The following is a 21147-nucleotide window of genomic DNA, read 5'->3' as shown; positions in this document are numbered from 1 at the left end:
CCTTGTTTTGCCTTTTGTCACAAATACATGATGGCTTTTGTTTTGAATCAATCAAAACCAAGTTAGACACGATAATGTAGCAATAGTTACAGAAACACAAGATGGCCAAACAAGCTGTTTTGAGCAAGCAGAGTAGGACACGTGAGTGAGCTGACTGGGACACCTGTCTTTTGGCTCACATCTGTCCCATGTGCCCGTCCATGACTACCGAACCAACGTGGGCACTTTTATTATGTGTCTCTGTCTCGATCATGTTCTTCCATCAGTACATAACAGTACTTCTCTTCTTGGTTAAGTGGTGCTAATTACACTCTTTGTGGTTGGCATGATGACTCCGTTGATTGGAGTTATGGTGCTGGCGGGGGTCATGTTCACCGTGTAGGGAACACTAGCAAAACGTTGCAAAATGAAAACAAACTGTTCTCAGTGTTGGACAGACAGTACCCCTCCATTTTGGACGGTTGTGTTTTTGGGTATTCTGGCATGGGTACATATAATGCTTGATGTACAAGTAACTGCCCAATGAAACGGAAACGCCAACATAAAGTGTCTTAATAGGGAGAATGGGGGTGTGCTTGGCCCTCCTTTTCCTGTATCCCTCGATCATCTTAATAGGGCATTGGGCCACCATGTGCCAGAACAGCACCTAGCACCTCTACTCATTTGGTGTTTTGTTGATGGTGGTGGAAAACACGGTCTTAGGAGCCGCTCCAGAATATTCCATAAGTATTCAATTGGGTTGAAATCTGGTCACTGAGATGACCATCAAAATCAAATCAAATGTTATTTGTCACATGCGCCTAATACAACAGGTATGCACCTAATACAACCTTACAGTGAAATGCTTACTTACAACCCTTAACCAACAATACAGTTAAGAAAAATAAGTGTTAAAGGTTTTACTAAATAAACTGAAGTAAAGAATAAATAAATACAAATAAAAATGAAAAAAAAGAAGAAAATAGAAAAATATATCACTAAAGAGCAACAATAAAATAACAGTAACAAGGCTATATACAGGGGGTACCTGTACAGAGTCAAAGTGTGTGGGCACAGGTCAGTCGAGGTAGCTCACCTCAGATTAGACAAAGAGTTTTTCTTCAATGAGTCGGAGGGGAGGGATAAACTATAGACCCCCGACCAGATACCTGTCATTCGCTGGAGAAGGACACTGAGATTTTGCATGGAAAAAGATCAGGGAGCCTTGTGATGATCAGGCGACAAGTGGATAATCTGCCTTTGCCTTCTGTCCTGCTAGCTAACATTCAATCACTGGAAAATAAATGGGACAAACTGAAGGCGCGTATATCCTACCAACGGGACATTAAAAACTGTAATATCTTATGTTTCACCGAGTCGTGGCTGAACGACGACATTAAGAATATACAGCTGGCGGGTTATACACTCTATTGGCAGGATAGAACAGCAGCCTCTGGTAAGACACGGGGTGGGGGCCAATGCATATACTGTATGTAAACAACAGCTGGTGCACAATATCTAAGGAAGTTTCGAGGTTTTGCTCGCCTGAGGTAGAGTATCTCATAGACTGGGTAGCCATTTGGTTAGCTGTTCAGCAGTCTCGTGACTTGTGGGTAGAAACTTCTTATGGCTTAGATCCCGCTAACAGGATCAATATGACAACAGCCAGTGAAAGTGCAGGGCGCCAAATTCAAAACAACAGAATTAATACAAATTCCTCAAACACACAAGTATTTTACACCATTGTAAAGATAAACTTGTTGTTAATCCCACCACAGAGTCCGATTTCAAAAAGGCTTTATGACGAAAGCACACCAAACGATTATGTTAGGTCTGCACCTAGTCACAGAAAAACACAGCCATTTTTCCAGGCGAGGAGAGGAGTCACAAAAAGTAGAAATAGAGATACAATTAATCACTAACATTTGATGATCTTCATCAGATGACACTCATAGGAATTCATGTTACACAATGCATGTATGTTTTTTTTGATAAAGTATTTATCGATATCATATTTATATCCACAATTCTCAGTTTTCATTGGTGCATTACGTTCAGTAATGTTTTGCTTCCAAAACATCTGGTGATTTTGCAGAGAGCCACATCAATTTACAGAAATACTCATCATAAATGTTGATGAAAATACAAGTGTTATGCATGGAACTTTAGATAAACTTCTCCTTAATGCAACCGCTGTGTAGATTTCAAAAAAGCTTTACCGAAAAAGCACCCCATGCAATAATCTGAGTACAGCGCTCAGAGAACAAAACAAGCCATAGAGATATCCGCCATGTTGTGGAGTCAACGGAAGTCAGAAATAGCATTATAAATGTTCACTTACCTTTGATGAACTTCATCAGAATGCACTCCCAGGAATCCCAGTTCCACAATAAATGTTTGATTTGTTCGATTTGTTCGATAAGTCCATAATATATGTCCAAATACCTCCTTTTTGTTTGCGCGTTTAGTACACATTCCAAACTCACGAGGTGCGGGCAAGTCCAGGCAAAAGTTCAGACGAAAGGTTATATTACAGTTCGTAGAAACATGTCAAACGAAGTATAGAATCAATCTTTAGGATGTTTTTATCATAAATCTTCAATAATGTTCCAACCTGATCATTTATTTGTCTGTAGAAATGCGATGGAACGCAGCTAACTCTCACATGAGTGCGCGTGATCAGCTCATGGCACTCTGCCAGACCCCTGACTTAATCAGCTCTCACCCCCCCTTCACTGTAGAAGCCTGAAACAAGGTTCTAAAGACTGTTGACATCTAGTGGAAGCCTTAGGAAGTGCAATATGAACCCGTTGACACTATATATTCGATAGGAAATTACTTGAAAAACTACAAACCTTAGATTTCCCACTTCCTGGTTGGATTTTTTCTCAGGTTTTCGCCTGCCATATGAGTTCTGTGTTACTCACAGACATCATTCAAACAGTTTTATAAACTTCAGAGTGTTTTCTATCTAAATCTGCTAATAATATGCATATATTAGCAACTGGGCCTGAGTAGCAGGCAGTTTGCTCTGGGCACCTTATTCATCCAAGCTACTCAATACTGCCCCCAGCCATAATTAAGAAGCCGTTTGGACCTAGACTTGGTGCTCCGGTACCGCTTGCTATGCGGTAGCAGAGAGAACCGTTTATGACTAGGGAGGCTGGAGTCTTTGTCAATTTTTAGGGCCTTCCTATGACACTGCCTGGTATCGAGGTCCTGGATGGCAGGAAGCTTGGCCCCAGTGATGTACTACACACTACCTCCTCTCCTGAGGTGGAATAGGCGTTGTTGTGTGTTTGGACCATGACAGTTTGTTGGTGATGTGGACAACCTGCTCCACTACAGCCCTGTCAATAAGAATGGGGTGTGCTCGGCCCTCCTTTTCCTGTAGTCTATGATCAACTCCTTTGTCTTTATCACGTTGTGGGAGAAGTTATTAGCCTGGCACCACATTGCTAGGTCTCTGACCTCCTCCCTATAGACTGTCTCATCGTTGTCGGTGATCACTGTTGTGTTGTCTGAAAAAGTAATGATGGTGTTGGAGTCATGCTTGGCCACACAGTCATGGGTGAACAGGGAGTACAGGAGGGGACTAAGTACACACCCCTAAGGGGCCCGAGTGTTGAGGATCAGCATGGTAGATGTGTTGTTACCTACCCTTACCACCTGGGGGCGGCCCGTCAGGAAGTCCAGGATCCAGTTGTGATGAGGTTTGAGGGCAATATGGTGTTGAACGCTGAGCTGTAGTCAATGAATAGCATTCTCACGTAGGTGTTCCTTTTGTCCAGGTGTGAAAGGGCAGTGTGGAATGCAATAGAGATTGTGTCATCTGTGCATTTGTTGGGGCGGTATGCAAATTGGAGTTGGTCTAGGGTTTCTGGGATAATGGTGTTGATGTGAGCCATGATCAGCCTTTCAAAGCACTTCATGACTACAGACGTGTGCTACAGGTCAGTAGTCATTTAGGCAGGTTACCTTATTGTTCTTGGGCACAGGGACTATGGTGGTCTGCTTGAAACATGTTGGTATTACAGACTCGGTCAGGGAAAGGTTGAAAATGTCAGTGAAGACACTTGCCAGTTGGTCTGTACATGCTTTTCATTTTTTGATTTGACCTTTATTTACCTAGGCAAGTCAGTTAAGAAAGAAAATAGTATTTTCATTGATGAACTAGGAACACAGTCGGTTTACTGCCTTGTTCAGGGGCAGAACTACAGATGTTTTACCTTTCAGCTCTGGGATTCGATCTTGCAACCTTCCGGTTACTAGTCCAATGCTCTGACCCCTAGGCTTCCTGCTGCTTTGAGTATGCGTCCTGGTAATCCACCTGGTCACATCGCTGACCAAGACCCTTCTCCCCCGATTGCTCAGTTTGGCCGGTCGGCCATTTCTAGGAAGGGTCTTGGTGGTTCCAAACTTCTTCCATTTAAGAATGATGGAGGCCACTGTGTTCTTGGGGACCTTCAATGATGCAGACATTTTTTGGTACCCTTCCCCAGACCTGTGCCTCAACACAATCCTGTCTCGAGCTCTACGGACAATTTCTTCGACCTCATGGCTTGGTTTTTGCTCTGACATGCACTGTCAACTGTGGGACCTTATATAGACAGGTGTGTGCCTTTCCAAATCATATCCAATCAAATGAATTTACCAGAGGTGGACTCCAATCAAGTTTTAGAAACCTCTCAAGGATGATCAATGGAAATAGGAGGCACCTGAGCTCAATTTCGAGTTGCATAGCAAAGGGTCCGAATACCTTTTATTTTTAATACATTTGCAAAAATTTTAAAAACCTGTTTTCGCTTTGTCATTATGGGGTATAGTGTGTAGATTGCAGAACATTTTTATTTATTTATTTATTGCATTTTAGAATAAGTCTGTAACATAACAAAATGTAGAAAAAGTCAAGGGGTCTGAATACTTTCCGTCTGCATTTCCGTCTGCATGTATCCCTTATTAACTCATGTGTTTCCATTATTTTGTCAGTTACCTGTATGTGTTATTGTTAACTAGAAGTTGCTTTGGATAAAGGTATCTGCTAAATGACTATTATAATAATGACTAGTAAGGTTTTCCCCAGTTGCCTCACTCGCTCCCTGCTGTTGACTGTGATGCCATTGGTTAATAGGTCACCTCGTTACAACATCCAGGTTACCTTTAGAGTGCACAACTTTTCACCAGGGCCCATAGCTCTGGTCAAAACTACTGCACTACATAGGGAATAGGGTGCCATTGAATCATAGAAAAGGGATGATCCATCCATCAAGCAGCTTTACCATTGGCCTATCAGCTTTCATAACATAACACTGTTGTTTTTTTTGGTAAACGTCTCATCCACCGACAGCCTGTTAGTCTGTCAGTTTGGAACGTGACTCACCTCACGCCCCTTCCCCTAGCATATGGCTCCTGTGTCACCAAGTCAGCTCGTCTCCGACCACAGACAGACTGCCCACAGACAGACATTCAACACAGCTGTGCTAAACATACACTTCCCCTATCAATCACTCACTCACTCACCACGGTTTTAACCATTACTAAAGATGTGTTCTGTTTCTGTTCTCGACTGCTTGACTGTCCTCCCACTCTGTGTTCCAATGTGTAATAATACTGTTTTTCAATGAGGAAGAGCTATGAGCGATCTGTCAAAATGTATTATTTAATGTCTATATCCTCTTAGTCACCAACAGTTGGGTTTTTGAATGTCCTATTCCTTCTGGGAAGTGTTCCTGTTTTCTTTTTAACTAGTTTGGTTTAATGATGACATATCCATGATATTGCCTTCACAGGCCACATGTCACTCAAACAAAACGGTGTTGTTGTCATTGGTATGATGTATGATATTTTGCATCATAACACTACTGATGCATATGTATACTGTATTAGAGAGTGGAACGTGAAACGTGATTGCAAATTGTATTATAGATGATTATCTTGACTCTGAAAGCCATCCCAAGGCTGTCATAACATCTCTCTCTCATTATCTCGTTTTCTCTCACCATCTCTCCCTCTGTGTCTGTCAGTGTATTCACACCACTGAGTACAGGTAGTCAATGTGAGGCTGCTGTCTCTATACAGCTCAGTGTGTTCCTACTTCACCTTACCTTGTGTGTCCACCTCCACACTTGTCACACTTTCCTCACAAACTGATGGTGTGAACTACATACGGTAAGCTCTGTGTGTGTGCGTGCGTAACGGGTGGTTTGTTGAAAACACTTGTGTGACCTTGCCTGAGACCTGAAGGATTCCATTGGTTCCTGGAAACAACACGTAGGGCTAACGTGTGTTATTGACTAGGGCTCAATATCAGTCTTAATGTAGCTTTGACAAGTATCCAAACCATAACTCTCTTTTACACTCTCTTCTTCCCAGAAATCTGCCTCTTTTGGTTTCCTCGGCGTCAGTGGACTTTCCATCCTGTAGTTCCTCTGACTGTTACTGTAAAGTTTGCCTGACTAACTGACTGACCTCTGTGAAATGGAATGAGATGTTGGATCAAACTGAGATACTGACGCCTCTCATCTCCATACCTTGGCTTCCCCCCCACCCTATATGTATATCATGTGATCTGTATATCATGTGATCTAATCTGATGTGACTTGAAACAATACTATTAGTCTTCAAATCTGTTCTCCCTTAACTGCCTGTTCAGGGGTAGAATGATAGATAGGTTACAAGTCCAACGCTCTAACCACTAGGCTACCCTGCCGCCCCATTATAGCCCTAGCTGTATGGTCTGAGGGCTGCTGTTGTGCTGGTCTGTATGACGGTGGTTGACTGGGCATTGGAGGGAGATGAAACAGAAGGGACAGGACAGGACAGCTCCATTAGGCTGTGTTTACACTCTGCAGGCTGACTGGTTCTGTTTCTCTGTCTAACGCTCGGCCTCACCCTGCGCCATCAATCACACACGTTTTCTTCCCCAAAGACCAACCAGTCTTTGATGTCTTTATGTTGCTGCTCACCACCCGCGTCACTTCTGGGTTATTTTGCCCCGGACTTGCTGTTATCATCTGATGAGTAGCATTCTTGGGATTCCTGTCGTGTGAGGTGCTATTATTTTCCCGACTATCTGTCGTCTTTTTGCTGTTTTGATCGTAATAAAACACATGTCTGTGAAGCAATGACTAATACATCTTAAAAACTATTGTACACGTTGTTGGCAAAGAGCCAAAGATGTTGAGGCGGTCATTGCTGTACAGTCTTATAAGGTAGTAGGTCTATGGACTTGGTCTATGGACCACGGCCAGAATGCATATTGAAAGTGTTTCAGGTGCGCTTGATTTGAAGTATGCAATATATCATTGGTTCCATTGTACCAGGGAAACTAAATCAAACAAAGACCAAGTATTTGAAAGTATTTCACATATTTTCTGTATTTGACCCAAGTCTGTGGGCATCTACTTTAGGCCCATAGACCTCTAATGTAGACCTCTACTGTAGACCTCTACTGTAGACCTCTACTGTAGACTAATTGATCAGTGGGGCTTTAATGCTCTGTTTTCTTAGGAAGTGTTGGACAGAGAACTGATTACAGAAATGAAGATAATGTAAAGCACAGTTCATTTCTTCACCAGCTGTCACATAAAAGAGTTGAAATTACCTTCTATGCTTTATACTAATGGTCGACTTTTAACTTTCTGCATTAATTAATATGAATTACTTCAATAGAGAGACCTTTTCTTACTCATGTGCAGTATATTTCACAATTAATGAGATTCTAGCCCCTGGCTTTCATTAATTTACTTTTAGTCCTCTGAATGGAGTGTGAAGTGCGCTCTATTTGTGGACACCAGATCTACACAGACAGACATGTGGGAAATAAACCAGCTGGCCCTGTAATCAACCTCATTTTCTTCAGACGAGTCTGAGCATTGTATTCAACACCTTGGTCAACACCTTGGTCATTGGTCTTTTTTTCTTTTTCATCTCTTGGGACTGATCCTTGGTTGGGTGGAAGATGCAGGGTTGGCTACGCCAAAGGTGCTAATGTTGTGGCACACGGCACCTGCACAACGTGTTGTTTTCGTTGAACGCCGATCACAGTCACGTGGTCAGTGAGAAACGTACCATTCCACTTCCCAGAATGTCTGGGCCATTCCTCTGAATCTTTCACACCCTTGTTTTACAGGAGCTCTGGGTTGTTATGGTAATGTTGCATGTACGTTGCTAGGTAAAGACGGATATTAAAGCTGTGTATCTATATACTGTAGATCTTTTTTTCCACACTAAGACCTTGTTTGTGGGTTACTTATAATGTATATATATTAGCTCCAATCTGATGCATCTCTTACAATCTGCCACTCAGGTGAGTATTTTCCATTTTAGACAAGTCAGACCTGTCATAATCCCCACACCAACATCATGGTTGAAGGATTCTTCATAGGGAAGAATAAGTGTCCTCAGAGGGATTGTCTGATGTGCTGTAGTGATCCACCTCTCTGCAAGTCCTTTACTCTTTGAAACATGTAGAATGTAGTTGGGTATTCTTCGTTCTATAGAACTAATGGAACAAGGAATCAGGAGTCAGCCAAGCATTCAGTAGAGTACTAGAGCTCTGAGACCAACAGAACACATCACTCTCTGTCACTCTCAAGAGACAAGGCTACTTAACAAAACTGCACTTATTGCTATCTTCTGTCTTCTTCCTGTAGCGATGAGTGTGTCACACTCTGGAATGAATAGTCCAGCAATATAAAGATGCACGTACTTTCGGCTTGTTAGTGCGACCTTACTAATTATAATGATCCAATAATTATTGTTGCCACTCCAAAACATTACGCCTCTGGCTCTCACAGCCGGATCACCTACCTCAAAGTTAATGATGTGTGTCTGATGGTTGTGATACGTAGGAGGAGGTGTTAGGAGGATCCTCATTAATACACAATGAGTTGTATTCTGATTTTATTGCACTTAAAAATGTAAATGTCTCCCATTAAGAACAATTCAGGATTTAAACAAAAGTCAAATGTTTAGTATACATATCTCAACTTTCACTCTGGTCGAATCCTTGTCATATTCCAAACTGCTACAGTCAGATGACGCAGTAAAATGACCCATTTGGTTCAGGCGGTATTCTTCTCTTCTGTCTAATTTCCTTCACTTGAGAACATGAGAACATGTCATTCAATGGACAAAAGGGGAAATTGGGCGATTTTGTTTCGTGGAAATAGGTTGCAGTGTTTCTCTTAGTGAGGACTTTTATTCCCAGTGAGGGACTGTGGCCCAGAGGTATGCTATATTTAAAGGAGAGCAGCTCAGTGCTTGTTCAGTAATTGGCCAGTACTGTGTCTATTCTGCCAGTATCTCTGAGAAAAAGCACAGCAGTTGGTTTTCTGACAAGATAGTTAAAACAGCACAATTTAGCGGTCTGTTGTTTCAGTGCTAACCTGCCTCTACAGACACTTTGGCTCTCTCTCTTCACCAAGCCTGATGTCCTAGATTGTAATGGCATGTGGGAGAGATGCCCTATATTCCAATCTAATTTTACCGTGCTCACAAACTTTGTAAAGGGTCTTAGGAACCACCTGTGAGATCTGGACTGAAGTGGTTCTGGATGGATGGTCCAAGCTGGTCCAAGCACACACACTCCCAGAACTGAAGTGAGCTGTTTAGAGAATATCTGTTGCCTCAGGTTGAAGAGAGAGATGCCAGAGATGGCCATAATGAACTCTGCAGTGTTTATGGCGACTAATTCAAACAGTCCATGTTGTAGTGTAGGTGCTTGAAATGATGTTGAAAGAAGTGATGTCTCAAAGACAAGAATTCGGTTGACAGCCATTTTGTGAGAGTCTCTCACAAATGGCAATTATTTAACAGACAGTAAATTTGAATTAGCTCTAGTGAATTCTCATTCGATAATGGCAAAAATTTCAGCGCCGCTGTACTGGTGATGCATTGGTATCTAAACAGAGAGTGGGATAGCTGGCTACATGGGGCTTGCTGCAATCTTTGATGGAAAAACACTGAAGAGAACTGCGCTACTGGGGACCGTGGGGGTGGGAGGGGGATGGAGATCTATCACGTGAACTGTGAGTGACCGGCATGTGGCCAACACCCCCCTCCCCCCTGTGGAATAGCTGTTCAGGGTTGTTTATGCCCCTAATGGCTGGGTGTCACAGGGACCTCTGTGGCTCTGCATTTGTGGGTGCGTCTGTGCATGTGTGTGCGCGTGCGCGTGTGCGTGTGCGTGTGCGTGTGTGTGTGTGTGCATCCGTGCGTGTGTGCGAGAGAGGAGCTAGTGAGGTTCAGTGAGTCGTATCTCTGGGTAGAGCTCCTTTGCCTGGAGAGGCAGCCGAGGTGCGCCTGAGCAGTGAGCCCTCTGATTGGCGGAGAAGGATGAGGCTTGCCCCCCCCCCTCTTCTTTTCCCAATTGCGTTAGAAGAGGAGAAGGATGGAGAGGAGCTGAGTAGCAGGCACATAGCACAGAGCACTAACACGGAGCAGAGAAGCAAGCAAGCTCTCTCTCAACCCAGTCTCACTCTACGCAGTACAGGGAGACAACACGCAGAGCTACATCAGAGAGCCATTCTGCTACAGTACAGCTCCATAGTCTTCTCTTGAGCTTCAGCGTTCAACCAGTTCTTCAGTTATCCTCTCGGTGCACGGTAGAGCTGTCTGGAGACCTGTAACCTCCGCAAGAAGGCCACTTGACTCACTTGATCAGTGGTTGATCTGTGACCATGGGTAGGCAGGGGCATGATGCCACTGCAGCGGCTGGCGCCCCGGGGTCCGGGATGCGCATGCAGCGTTCCCAGAGCAAGATGAGCCTGTCTGCGTCGTTCGAGGCGCTGGCCAACTACTTCCCCTGCATGAACTCCTTCGACGAGGAGGACGGAGGTAAGACGAGATGGCCCTAACCTTGGGACACTGAGGCAGACACACACAGCTGCTGCTGCTGGAGGGAGAGAGGAAGGAGCTGAGGGGGGAGAGAGGGAGCAGAGGGATGGTGGGATGGAGAGGGGCAGCGGGAAAAGAGGGAGCAGATGAAGGGGTGGAGAGAGATGGAGCGGGGATAGAGGAGAGGGAGGGATGGACTGATGGTTGACTGATGACCTGACGGGGGAGAGGGAGCATGGGGAGGCTGGAGGCTGTTGTAGTATAAGCTGAAGGACAGTACTGTGTTGCTGGTGGATGGGCATGCTCAGTGTGTTTTTGGAGAGGCTTCTTTTACATCAGTAGCTACTTCCCTGTTTGTGTCGTTGGCTACTGCTTTAGTCTGATGTTCTGTCCTGAAACACAGGCAAGCATGCTTGTCTTGTCTCGATTGGAATGAATCACTATTTGTTTTGGTGTGGGCGGTAGAATTTAGATATTGTGTTGACCTCATCTCCAGTGTCGAGTGTGTGTGTTTATAGTTCTTTTATTTCTGAGTGGGTGTTGAGAATATGTTTGATAATCCAGATAGGATGTTTTCATAAAACTAGGTTAGTGGGATTGTATTAGCTGTGGTTGTGTTAGCTGGGTTAGGGGGATTGTATAACACTCCTCCTATAAATAGACTTTAATAGACTCTTCTGAAATAGACATGATCCACTGGAATGTTGAGATAATATGGTAGAAATGTCTCCAGCCCCCTTCATCTCAATCCTCTTTCTGGGTAGACACTGACTTTAATCTTACCTGGAGTTAAAGGCACTAGAGTAGTCGACACAATCCTCTTTCTGGGTAGACATTGACTTTAATCTTACCTGGAGTTAAAGGTACTAGAGTAGTCGACCCAATCCTCTTTCTGGGTAGACACTGACTTTAATCTTACCTGGAGTTAAAGGCACTAGAGTAGTCGACCCAATCCTCTTTCTGGGTAGACACTGACTTTAATCTTACCTGGAGTTAAAGGTACTAGAGTAGTCGACCCAAAATGTGCGTCCAATCAAGTTGCTGTTCACAACCATTTCTCCCAGATGACACAAACTGTACTGATGATATTTGTAAACAGTCATTTGATTGGACGGAAGTGACACTGCAGGCGAGTCTTTGATGTGTAGTTTAACATGTTACGCGAAGACAGTATTTTAGAGTATCTTAGGACTCCTGCAGAGAATAGCTCCTCAAATGAAGTTTTTGTTCGAGCATCTAGGATGTGCTCTGGGAAAATGCCGTTTCATGATTTTCCCAGAGCCCATATATCTCGACCACTCCAAAGTGACGCATTTTCATTGAGGAGTGTTTCACGGCTGGGGCTGGATGCACTGCAGCATTTTCTAAATGCTTTACATTTTTTTCTGTCTTTCACAGATCCTTATCTCTTTGCAGAATACATATTTTTCTAGATTGTTTTCCCTTTTAGTGTGATACAGGGGGGGGGGGGGGGGCTCATGGCACATGCGTGCTCGTCATAGTCACACACCTTTATTCAGCATTAGGTATAAACTGCATCATTAAAAACAGTTAGCTGGCCATTAAAAAGCGATTTCATAGATTAGCTTCTCCTCCTTTATTAGTATTAGCCATCCACAATGACCTCAGATACGTACAGCCATATGCATGCTAACCTCAGTACATACAGTGGCTTTGATTCAGCTGAATGAATGTTCATTGATTCATTCAGCTGATCATTCAGCACATTGCTCATTGATTGTGTTTAGGTGGTTGCTGCATGGCGGGAGCCTGACTGTCACACTGACAGCTCTTTAGATGCCTTTAGACGTCACTGTCAGCGTATCTGAATCCAGTTTGCTTTGTCAGTGCTGAGGAGAGGATGAGGAGGCGGATGCCATTGAATAGCTGAGATGCCAGGGTTCTGGCCTCAGCAGTGAGGGCCTGCCTGAGTACTAAAGGCGTATCTTCCTCTGATTCTAAGAGTCTGTACTTCCTGTGGATGGGAGACAGGCAGGCGGGCAGGCAGACAGGAAGTGAGAGAAGCTGCAGGCAGGGACAGTAGTCAGAGTATAATTAAGGCGTTTGAAGATGAGCATATGCTTGGCACAAATCACACACACACACAAATTCTAAATTACAGAGAGTGAAATTGTATTAAGAATAATATGAATATATGCCAGATTATTTTCTGTTTATTTGAACACAGAGAATGGTGAATTGTTGAGTGCTCTTCAAACTGTAAGAGGTCTTGGTTATAGAGGGCTTTATCACCCCTCTGTGTGTTGCCCTCATAAAGGTTGTTCCTGTGATGAAGCAGAACCACTCTTCTGTATGTAAACATTGAGTGAGGAACATTCACTCTCTATGCTGAAATGCATTCCCTGTCCAGTGGTCATGCCTGACACAAATTTGCTCTATTTACGTTCGTTCTCTTTACCCTGGTTATCCTCCGAGTTAAAACAATAACAACTCAATACCTCTGCTTCCTGCATTCCTTACTGAGAGACAAGACAGACCCATTAGTTCACCTTTTACCATTTGACACTTTTAATTAGTCCACTGTACCCCTTATGCATTTTTGTATTTGAAGGAATTGCCATTTTGTTTCTTTAGTTCTCTGCTGAAAGCCCTGTCATGTGACTTGTGTAGAGCTCTGCAGTGGCTGACCTGTACCAGTACCTGCTCCTACAGTTACCTCCAGTATATCCCTCTCCTGGCCCTCCTTGGTGGTTTGCAAAGAATGCCATTCAGGCCCCAAGCAGCTCCAGCCACGTCCTGGCCATGTGCCCTACGCAGGGCCTGCTGTCACATAGATTGGAGATGTTCAGTGGTCTAATGGGGGCAGTCAGCTGTCACCTTGTATCAGTTGGGGGAGGCCAGACACGGAATGGTCCTAGGTGAAACAGAGGGATGGAGGGGGGAGGTAGAGAGAGGGAGAGAGAGACTCTAAGATAGAGCAAGAACCCTGCAGAGCAGGCAGCCGGTGCTCTGGCATAGCATGAAGAGGGATGTACATGGTCTTCTTCTGTTTAGCCCATTCATACACGAACACACATACACATGCACGAATGCACACACAACTGTTTTTTAAAAATATTTCTGTAGATACTGTAATATGGCACTTTATGTTTAATAAATCTCTTTGCTAAATGATCACATGGAATGTTGCAGTGCCTTGGTAGCACTGAGAATAGGATGCATGATGTTGTTGGTAGAATTGCCATAGAGTGGAAGTGTGATCTTCCTGTTGATGACTTCAATGAGACTTCTCGTAATAAGTGAAAATGCTATGTCTACAATTAACCTACTGTATGTCATTTGAAAGCAAAGCACACACTTGAGAGCAATGTATTAACTATTTCTCCCCCCTGCTCTTTTTCTCTCTCTGTCCCTCTCTCTATCTCTTTCTCTCTCTCTGTCCCTCTCTCTACCCCTTTCTCTCTCTCTGTCCCTCTCTCTATCTCTTTCTCTCTCCCTCTGTCCCTCTCTCTACCTCTTTCTCTCTCTCCGTCCCTCTCTCTATCTCTTTCTCTCTCTCTGTCCCTCTCTCTACCCCTTTCTCTCTCTCTGTCCCTCTCTCTATCTCTTACTCTCTCTCTCTGTCCCTCTCTCTATCTCTTTCTCTCTCTCTGTCCCTCTCTCTACCTCTTTCTCTCTCTCCGTCCCTCTCTCTATCTCTTTCTCTCTCTCTGTCCCTCTCTCTACCTCTTTCTCTCTCTCTCTGTCCCTCAATCTATCTCTTTCTCTCTCTCTGTCCCTCTCTCTGCCTCTTTCCCTCTCTCTGTCCCTCTCTATCTCTTCCTCTCTCTCCGTCCCTCTCTCTATCTCTTTCTCTCTCTCTGTCCCTCTCTACCTCTTTCTCTCTCTCTGTCCCTCAATCTATCTCTTTCTCTCTCTGTCCCTCTCTCTGTCCCTCTCTCTACCTCTTTCTCCCGCTCTGTCCCTCTCTCTACCTCTTTCCCTCTCTCTGTCCCTCTCTCTATCTCTTTCTCTCTCTGTCCATCTCTCTACCTCTTTCCCTCTCTCTGTCCCTCTCTCTACCTCTTTCTCCCGCTCTGTCCCTCTGTTCTGTCCAGAAGCCGGTGGGAAGAAGCTTCGCAGCACCGTGCAGAGGAGCACAGAGACGGGTTTGGCCGTAGAGATGAGGAGCAGGATGACTCGGCAGGCCAGCAGGGAGTCCACCGACGGCAGCATGAACAGCTACAGCTCCGAGGGAAAGTAAGTGAAGTCTGACGCATACCAACGTGATAATGTACATCCCCCCCCAAAAACTGGGTTTTAGGTCAAATGTAGGTTTGGGGTGCTCATTTGAATTTCCTGTCTTTTTGTGGATCTTGCCAACTCTAAATAAGCAAGTTCAAGCTTTGAGACCTTCTTATTTAGTCTCCATAGTTACCAGTGTCATCTCTCCCTTCCATTCCAGCCTGATCTTCCCTGGTGTGAGACTGTCCTCCGACGCCCAGTTTTCTGACTTCCTGGATGGACTGGGCCCAGCCCAGCTGGTTGGACGACAGACGCTAGCTACACCACCCATGGGTGGGTGGATCAGATTTCTGGAACAATGTTGTGTCATGAGATTCTGAATGAATTATATATTTGGTTTATGTGTCAAGACGCCTTTAGCGACCCCATCCCATACAAAAAGGATATCTGTATTGTGTGAATGGAGTGTTAACATTGTGTTGGCTGTGGTGTGTGTTGTTCAGGTGACATCCAGATTGGAATCGTGGACAAGAAAGGAGCGCTGGAGGTGGAAGTGATCCGAGCCCGTGGCCTTGTGGGAAAACCAGGTTCCAAGGCACTGCCAGGTAATTTACTACGTGATGTATAATATATTAATATATGCTATTTAGCAGACACATACAGTTGAAGTCGGAAGTTTACATACACCTTAGCCAAATACATTTAAACACCATTTTTCACAATTCCTGACATTTAATCCGAGTGAAAATTCCCTGTGTTAGGTCAGTTAGGATCACCACTTTATTTTATGAATGTGAAATGTCAGAATAATAGTAAAGATAATTATTTATTTCAGCTTTTATTTCTTTCATCACATTCCCAGTGGATCAGACGTTTACATACACTCAATTAGTTTTTGGTAGCATTGTTTAACTCGGGTCAAACGTTTTGGGCAGCCTTCCACAATCTTCCCACAATAAGTTGGGTGAATTTTGGCCCATTCCACCTGACAGAGCTGGTGTAACTGAGTAGGTTTGTAGGCCTCCTTGCACGCACACGCTTTTTCAGTTCTGCCCACAAATTGTCTATAGGATTGAGTTCAGGGCTTTGTGATGGCCACTCCAATACCTTGACTTTGTTGTCCTTGAGCCATTTTGCCACAAGTTTGGAAGTATGCTTGGGGTCATTGTCCATTTGGAAGACCCATTTGCGACCAAGCTTTAACTTCCTGACTGATGTCTTGAGATGTTGCTTCAATATATCCACATAATTTTCCTACCTCATGATGCCATTTACTGTATTTTGTGAAGTGCACCAGTCCCTCCTGCAGCAAAGCACCCCCACAACATGATGCTGCCACCCCCTTGCTTCACGGTTGGGATTATTTTCTTCAGCTTGCAAGCCTCCCCCTTTTTCCTCCAAACATAACGATGGTTATTATGGCCAAACAGTTCTATTTTTGTTTCATCAGACCAGAGGACATTTCTCCAAAAAGTACGATCTTTGTCCCCATGTGCAGTTGCAAACCGTAGTCTGGCTTTTTTATGGCGGTTTTGGAGCAGTGGCTTCTTCCTTGCTGAGTGGCCTTTCAGGTTATGTCAATACAGGACTCGTTTTAATGTGGATATAGATACTTTTGTACCTGTTTCCTCCAGCATCTTCACAAGATCCTTTGCTGCTGTTCTGGGATTGATTTGCACTTTTCGCACCAAAGTACGTTCATCTCAAGGAGACAGAACGCATCTCCTTCCCGAGTGGTATGACGGCTGTGTGGTCCCATGGTGTTTCTATTTCTGTACTATTGTTTGTACAGATGAATGTGGTACCTTCAGGCGGTTGGAAATTGCTCCCAAGGATGAATCAGACTTGTGGAGGTCTACAATTTATTTTCTGAGGTCTTGCCTGATTCCTTTTGATTTTCCCATGATGTCAAGCAAAGAGGCACAGGTACACCTCCAATTGACTCAAATGATGTGAATTAACCTATCAAAAACTTCTAGAATTTTCCAAGCTGTTTAACGTCTAGCGTCGAGCAATCCCGTATCCGGGAGCGTAATCATAGCCTCAAGCTCATTAGCATAACGCAACGTTAACTATTCATGAAAATCGCAAATGAAATGAAATAAATATATTGGCTCACAAGTTTAGCCTTTTGTTAACAACACTATCATCTCAGATTTTCAAAATATGCTTTTCAACCATAGCTACACAAGCATTTGTGTAAGAGTATTGATAGCTAGCATAGCATTAAGCCTAGCATTCAGCAGGCATCATTTTCACAAAAACAAGAAAAGCATTCAAATAAAGTCATTTACCTTTGAAGAACTTCGGATGTTTTCAATGAGAAATGTGTGGATGTTTGTGGATGTTTCCACAAGAAATTTGTCGAGTGTTTGAAAAATGATTTTTAATGACTTCAACCTCAGTGTATGTAAACTTCTGACTTCAACTGCATATCCAAAGCTACTTACAGTACCGTGAGTACATACATTTTTTGTATCCTGTATTTGAGTGGAGTAGAATAGAACCCACAGCCCCGAACCTCATGCTAGTACAACCTAGTCACTACAGTAACCAGCGCTTGAACCAATTGACAATGCTGCCAATAGTTTTGTAACTATTCTGTCTCGCTCTCTCTTCATAGCACCATATGTAAAAGTGTATCTTTTGGAAAACGGAGCCTGCATAGCCAAAAAGAAAACAAAAGTAGCAAGAAAAACCTTGGATCCCCTTTACCAGCAGCAACTGCCTTTCGAAGAGGCTCCTGGAGGGAAAGTTCTACAGGTAAACTTCTACGTTCTACAAGGCCTTGATAAATACTTCACAGTTCACACATACTTTATAAACAAATGCAGGCCTCTAACATATTATGATAACATGTCTAATAAACCCTCTTCTCCACAGATCATCGTATGGGGAGACTACGGACGCATGGACCATAAATCCTTTATGGGAGCAGTTCAGATACTTTTAGATGAGCTGGACCTGTCTAACATGGTGATTGGCTGGTTCAAGCTCTTTCCTCCTTCCTCATTGGTGGACCCTACCCTGGCCCCCTTGACAAGAAGAGCTTCCCAAACATCATTGGATAGCCGGTCATAGCAGTGTGTGGACTGATAGCATTGTTGTAGCAGCAGCACCCAGTGTTGAGGTTAAACAAGCTGCGACAGACCGGTCACGCCCCCCGGTTACACTGCATGCTTGATGTTGTGTCTTCTGAGCCTGTTTCTAGGGGTGCAAACGTGATCCTGTGTTTTGAGCAAAATGTCGCACACATTGTGCGTAGCGAGCGTCGCTCCCTCGGCCGGGTCGGAGCACCAGCTCAGATTGGAAGGCCGTAACGGACTCCTTAGCACCAGGAATTGTCTCTAAATCGAGCGATTCCAGGTTTTCATCCAATCTTAAGCCATGGGGGTCGAACCTGGGAACCCGCTCGATGAGTTCTACAGAAGCCCTTTTTGAATGAAAAATACATGTTTTAGTTTTTAATTAATTATTTTGTTTTTTGTTTGTTTTATTGTCGATGTACTTGCATACCTGAAGGGGTGACTGACAGTGTTGTCCTGTCCAGAAGCTTGGTCATGCCACGCCAACAGACCTAGCTAGATGTGTAAATGGAACTATGAGGATCATTGCAATAGGAGAGGTGGGGTGTACCAACTAAAGTTCAAACCCCGAATATAAGGCCCTATATAAATACCTATAGGTAGTTGATCACACCAGAGAGACAATACTAAAGTTACTAAAGGCAATACAGAAGTGGCTACTGTACTATCGACACTCCAGAATCTATTGATCAGAACCCACAACAAGGCTAACTTTTATGACCTAACGTTATTATTTCTCTGTTGATATATTGTATGAAATTTAAATGAAGATTTAAAAAAAAAATAATAATGATTTTTTTGCATGGACAAAAATTTAGCTGAAAAAAATAAAAGAAAATTATTTTCTTGAGGCTGCGACTTGCAAAAAAAGATGAAGAAAAACAAATAAAACACATCAGCCATTTTCAACAATTTATATTATTTTTAAATATAAATTTCACTAGTGCATGGTTTTCAAAGTGGAGTGAATGCAACAGCGTGATAAAAAAATACACATTGTTTATCTTTCTTTAGACCATCCATAACATAAGTCTGTGTTTGGCAGACATACAGTAAGAGAAACTAAAATAAAAACTTTTGGAGTTATTTATCCAAAAAAACTCTGTGACAAAGTGATGATGAAAATAAATGTAAATTATTTATTTCATTGTAAAGGTTTACAAGCCTTATAAAGATAAACATTATGTGCAAATTGTACACGTCTCTTTCTCTCCCTTGTCCCAGGGCATCCCCCTGATTGTCCAGAGTTTCAGGACTGTTGGTTCTTTTACAGCTCTGTATTGTTTCAATATGACTTTTTTGGGGGGATTTGATTTGTTGAACAAGCATGTTGTAAAGGATTTTCTGCAACATGGCTTGGGCACACCTTAAAGTAACTCAGCATGTTTTGATAAAGAGGATATTTGGGAGTTTTGCAGTTCCTTGTACAGTGCATGTCAACTTAGTTACTTTTCCCCCCTCACCTTCAATTGAATTCTACATCAAATTAATTGAGTTACTTTCATGGTCAGACTAAACGTTATAACAAAACATTCCACCAACCCCTAGATCATATTTTATTTCCACTTTTTCAAAAAGAATGACAAAGAAAAATATTTTATATTCATTGGAGGTTGACAAAAAAGTTGTGGTTGCAAGTGTATTTTATTTCAGTATTGTTAACTAACATGCAAAAATAATCTGTATTGGTACAGCAAGAAGGATATTTATATCCAAGCAAGAAGCGGCAAACATACAACTTATGTACTGTATTTTGCTGTGTAGTTCAGGCACTGTTTCTGAGGACGAGTAAAACACAAGGTCAAACAACATGGGATGTTGCCACACTATATGAATTTAGTTTTTTTGTTTTTGTGAAAAGAAAATTAATTTCATATTTTTATTAGTTTATTTACAAGCCAAGACCAGTTTTTATTTTTTATTTTTAGTAATTATAAATGCTTCTTGTGTATGGGAGGTATATGAGTCTTACAGTTATGTCTGAATGAAAATAAACTGAGACATTATTCCTTTTCCATGTTAAACCTATACATTCTAATGCCCATCCAATATCTTGATGCTATATACTTTCATTTTTGATTGACATTGTACATATTAGAAATTTGAATAAAACAAGCAAACTCAAATAGATGAATACAATATTTTGGAATAGGAATAATGTCTCACATGATGACAAAGACATGTGTTATTTCCCCTTTTGAATGGCTTTTCTTTCTTTTGTTTTGGTGCAATGTGTTTATGCCAAGGCTATGTCTTGGTGAAGTATGGTTGACTACAGAGATTTATGTAAGTTATTTTTCAAATAAAAAATGGATATTACACCGACACTGAGTACCAGTGAACAGTATCAACATACAAGAGCATTTTTATCTATCTGGATATGACTATTTCCTGTTCCACAACACCCACAAATTACTATCTTTATTCATCCAGGTAGGTTGTTCCACAACACCCACAAATTACTATCTTTATTTCTCCAGGTAGGTTGTTCCACAACACCCACAAATTACTATCTTTATTTCTCCAGGTAGGTTGTTCCACAACACCCACAAATTACTATCTTTATTTCTCCAGGTAGGTTGTTCCACAACACCCACAAATTACTATCTTTATTTCTCCAGTTAGGTTGTTCCACAACACCCACAAATTACTATCTTTATTTCTCCAGGTAGGTTGTTCCACAACACCCACAAATTACTATCTTTATTTTTCCAGGTAGGTTGTTCCACAACACCCACAAATTACTATCTTTATTTCTCCAGGTAGGTTGTTCCACAACACCCACAAATTACTATCTTTATTTCTCCAGGTAGGTTGTTCCACAACACCCACAAATTACTATCTTTATTTCTCCAGGTAGGTTGTTCCACAACACCCACAAATTACTATCTTTATTTCTCCAGGTAGGTTGTTCCACAACACCCACAAATTACTATCTTTATTTCTCCAGTTAGGTTGTTCCACAACACCCACAAATTACTATCTTTATTTCTCCAGTTAGGTTGTTCCACAACATCCACAAATTACTATCTTTATTTCTCCAGTTAGGTTGTTCCAC

General features: G+C 42.6%; 1 protein-coding gene across 13 annotated transcripts in view; it reads left to right on the top strand.

The window, feature by feature from the left end:
* Window positions 1–20416, top strand: part of rims2a (regulating synaptic membrane exocytosis 2a) — a 175901-nt gene extending 155485 nt beyond the window's left edge. For 10 of the 13 annotated variants that reach the window (XM_064948077.1, XM_064948076.1, XM_064948075.1 and 7 more), the window contains 5 exons: window positions 14877–15018; window positions 15224–15336; window positions 15507–15608; window positions 17627–17766; window positions 17887–20416. In XM_064948077.1, the coding sequence (XP_064804149.1) occupies window positions 14877–15018; window positions 15224–15336; window positions 15507–15608; window positions 17627–17766; window positions 17887–18084 (695 nt within the window). In that variant the 3' untranslated portion in view covers window positions 18085–20416. Of the gene's footprint in view, window positions 1–10364; window positions 10819–14876; window positions 15019–15223; window positions 15337–15506; window positions 15609–17626; window positions 17767–17886 lie in introns of those variants that run through there. The other 3 variants (XM_064948084.1, XM_064948083.1, XM_064948082.1) reach the window with 3 other exon arrangements.
* The last annotated feature ends 731 nt before the right edge of the window (window positions 20417–21147 follow it).

The sequence above is a fragment of the Oncorhynchus masou genome, chromosome 30 (assembly GCF_036934945.1).
Source record: "Oncorhynchus masou masou isolate Uvic2021 chromosome 30, UVic_Omas_1.1, whole genome shotgun sequence".
NCBI classification, from domain to species: domain Eukaryota; kingdom Metazoa; phylum Chordata; class Actinopteri; order Salmoniformes; family Salmonidae; genus Oncorhynchus; species Oncorhynchus masou.
The sequence above is the reverse complement of the archived record's forward strand: the minus strand, read 5'-3'. Positions and strand labels throughout refer to the sequence as shown.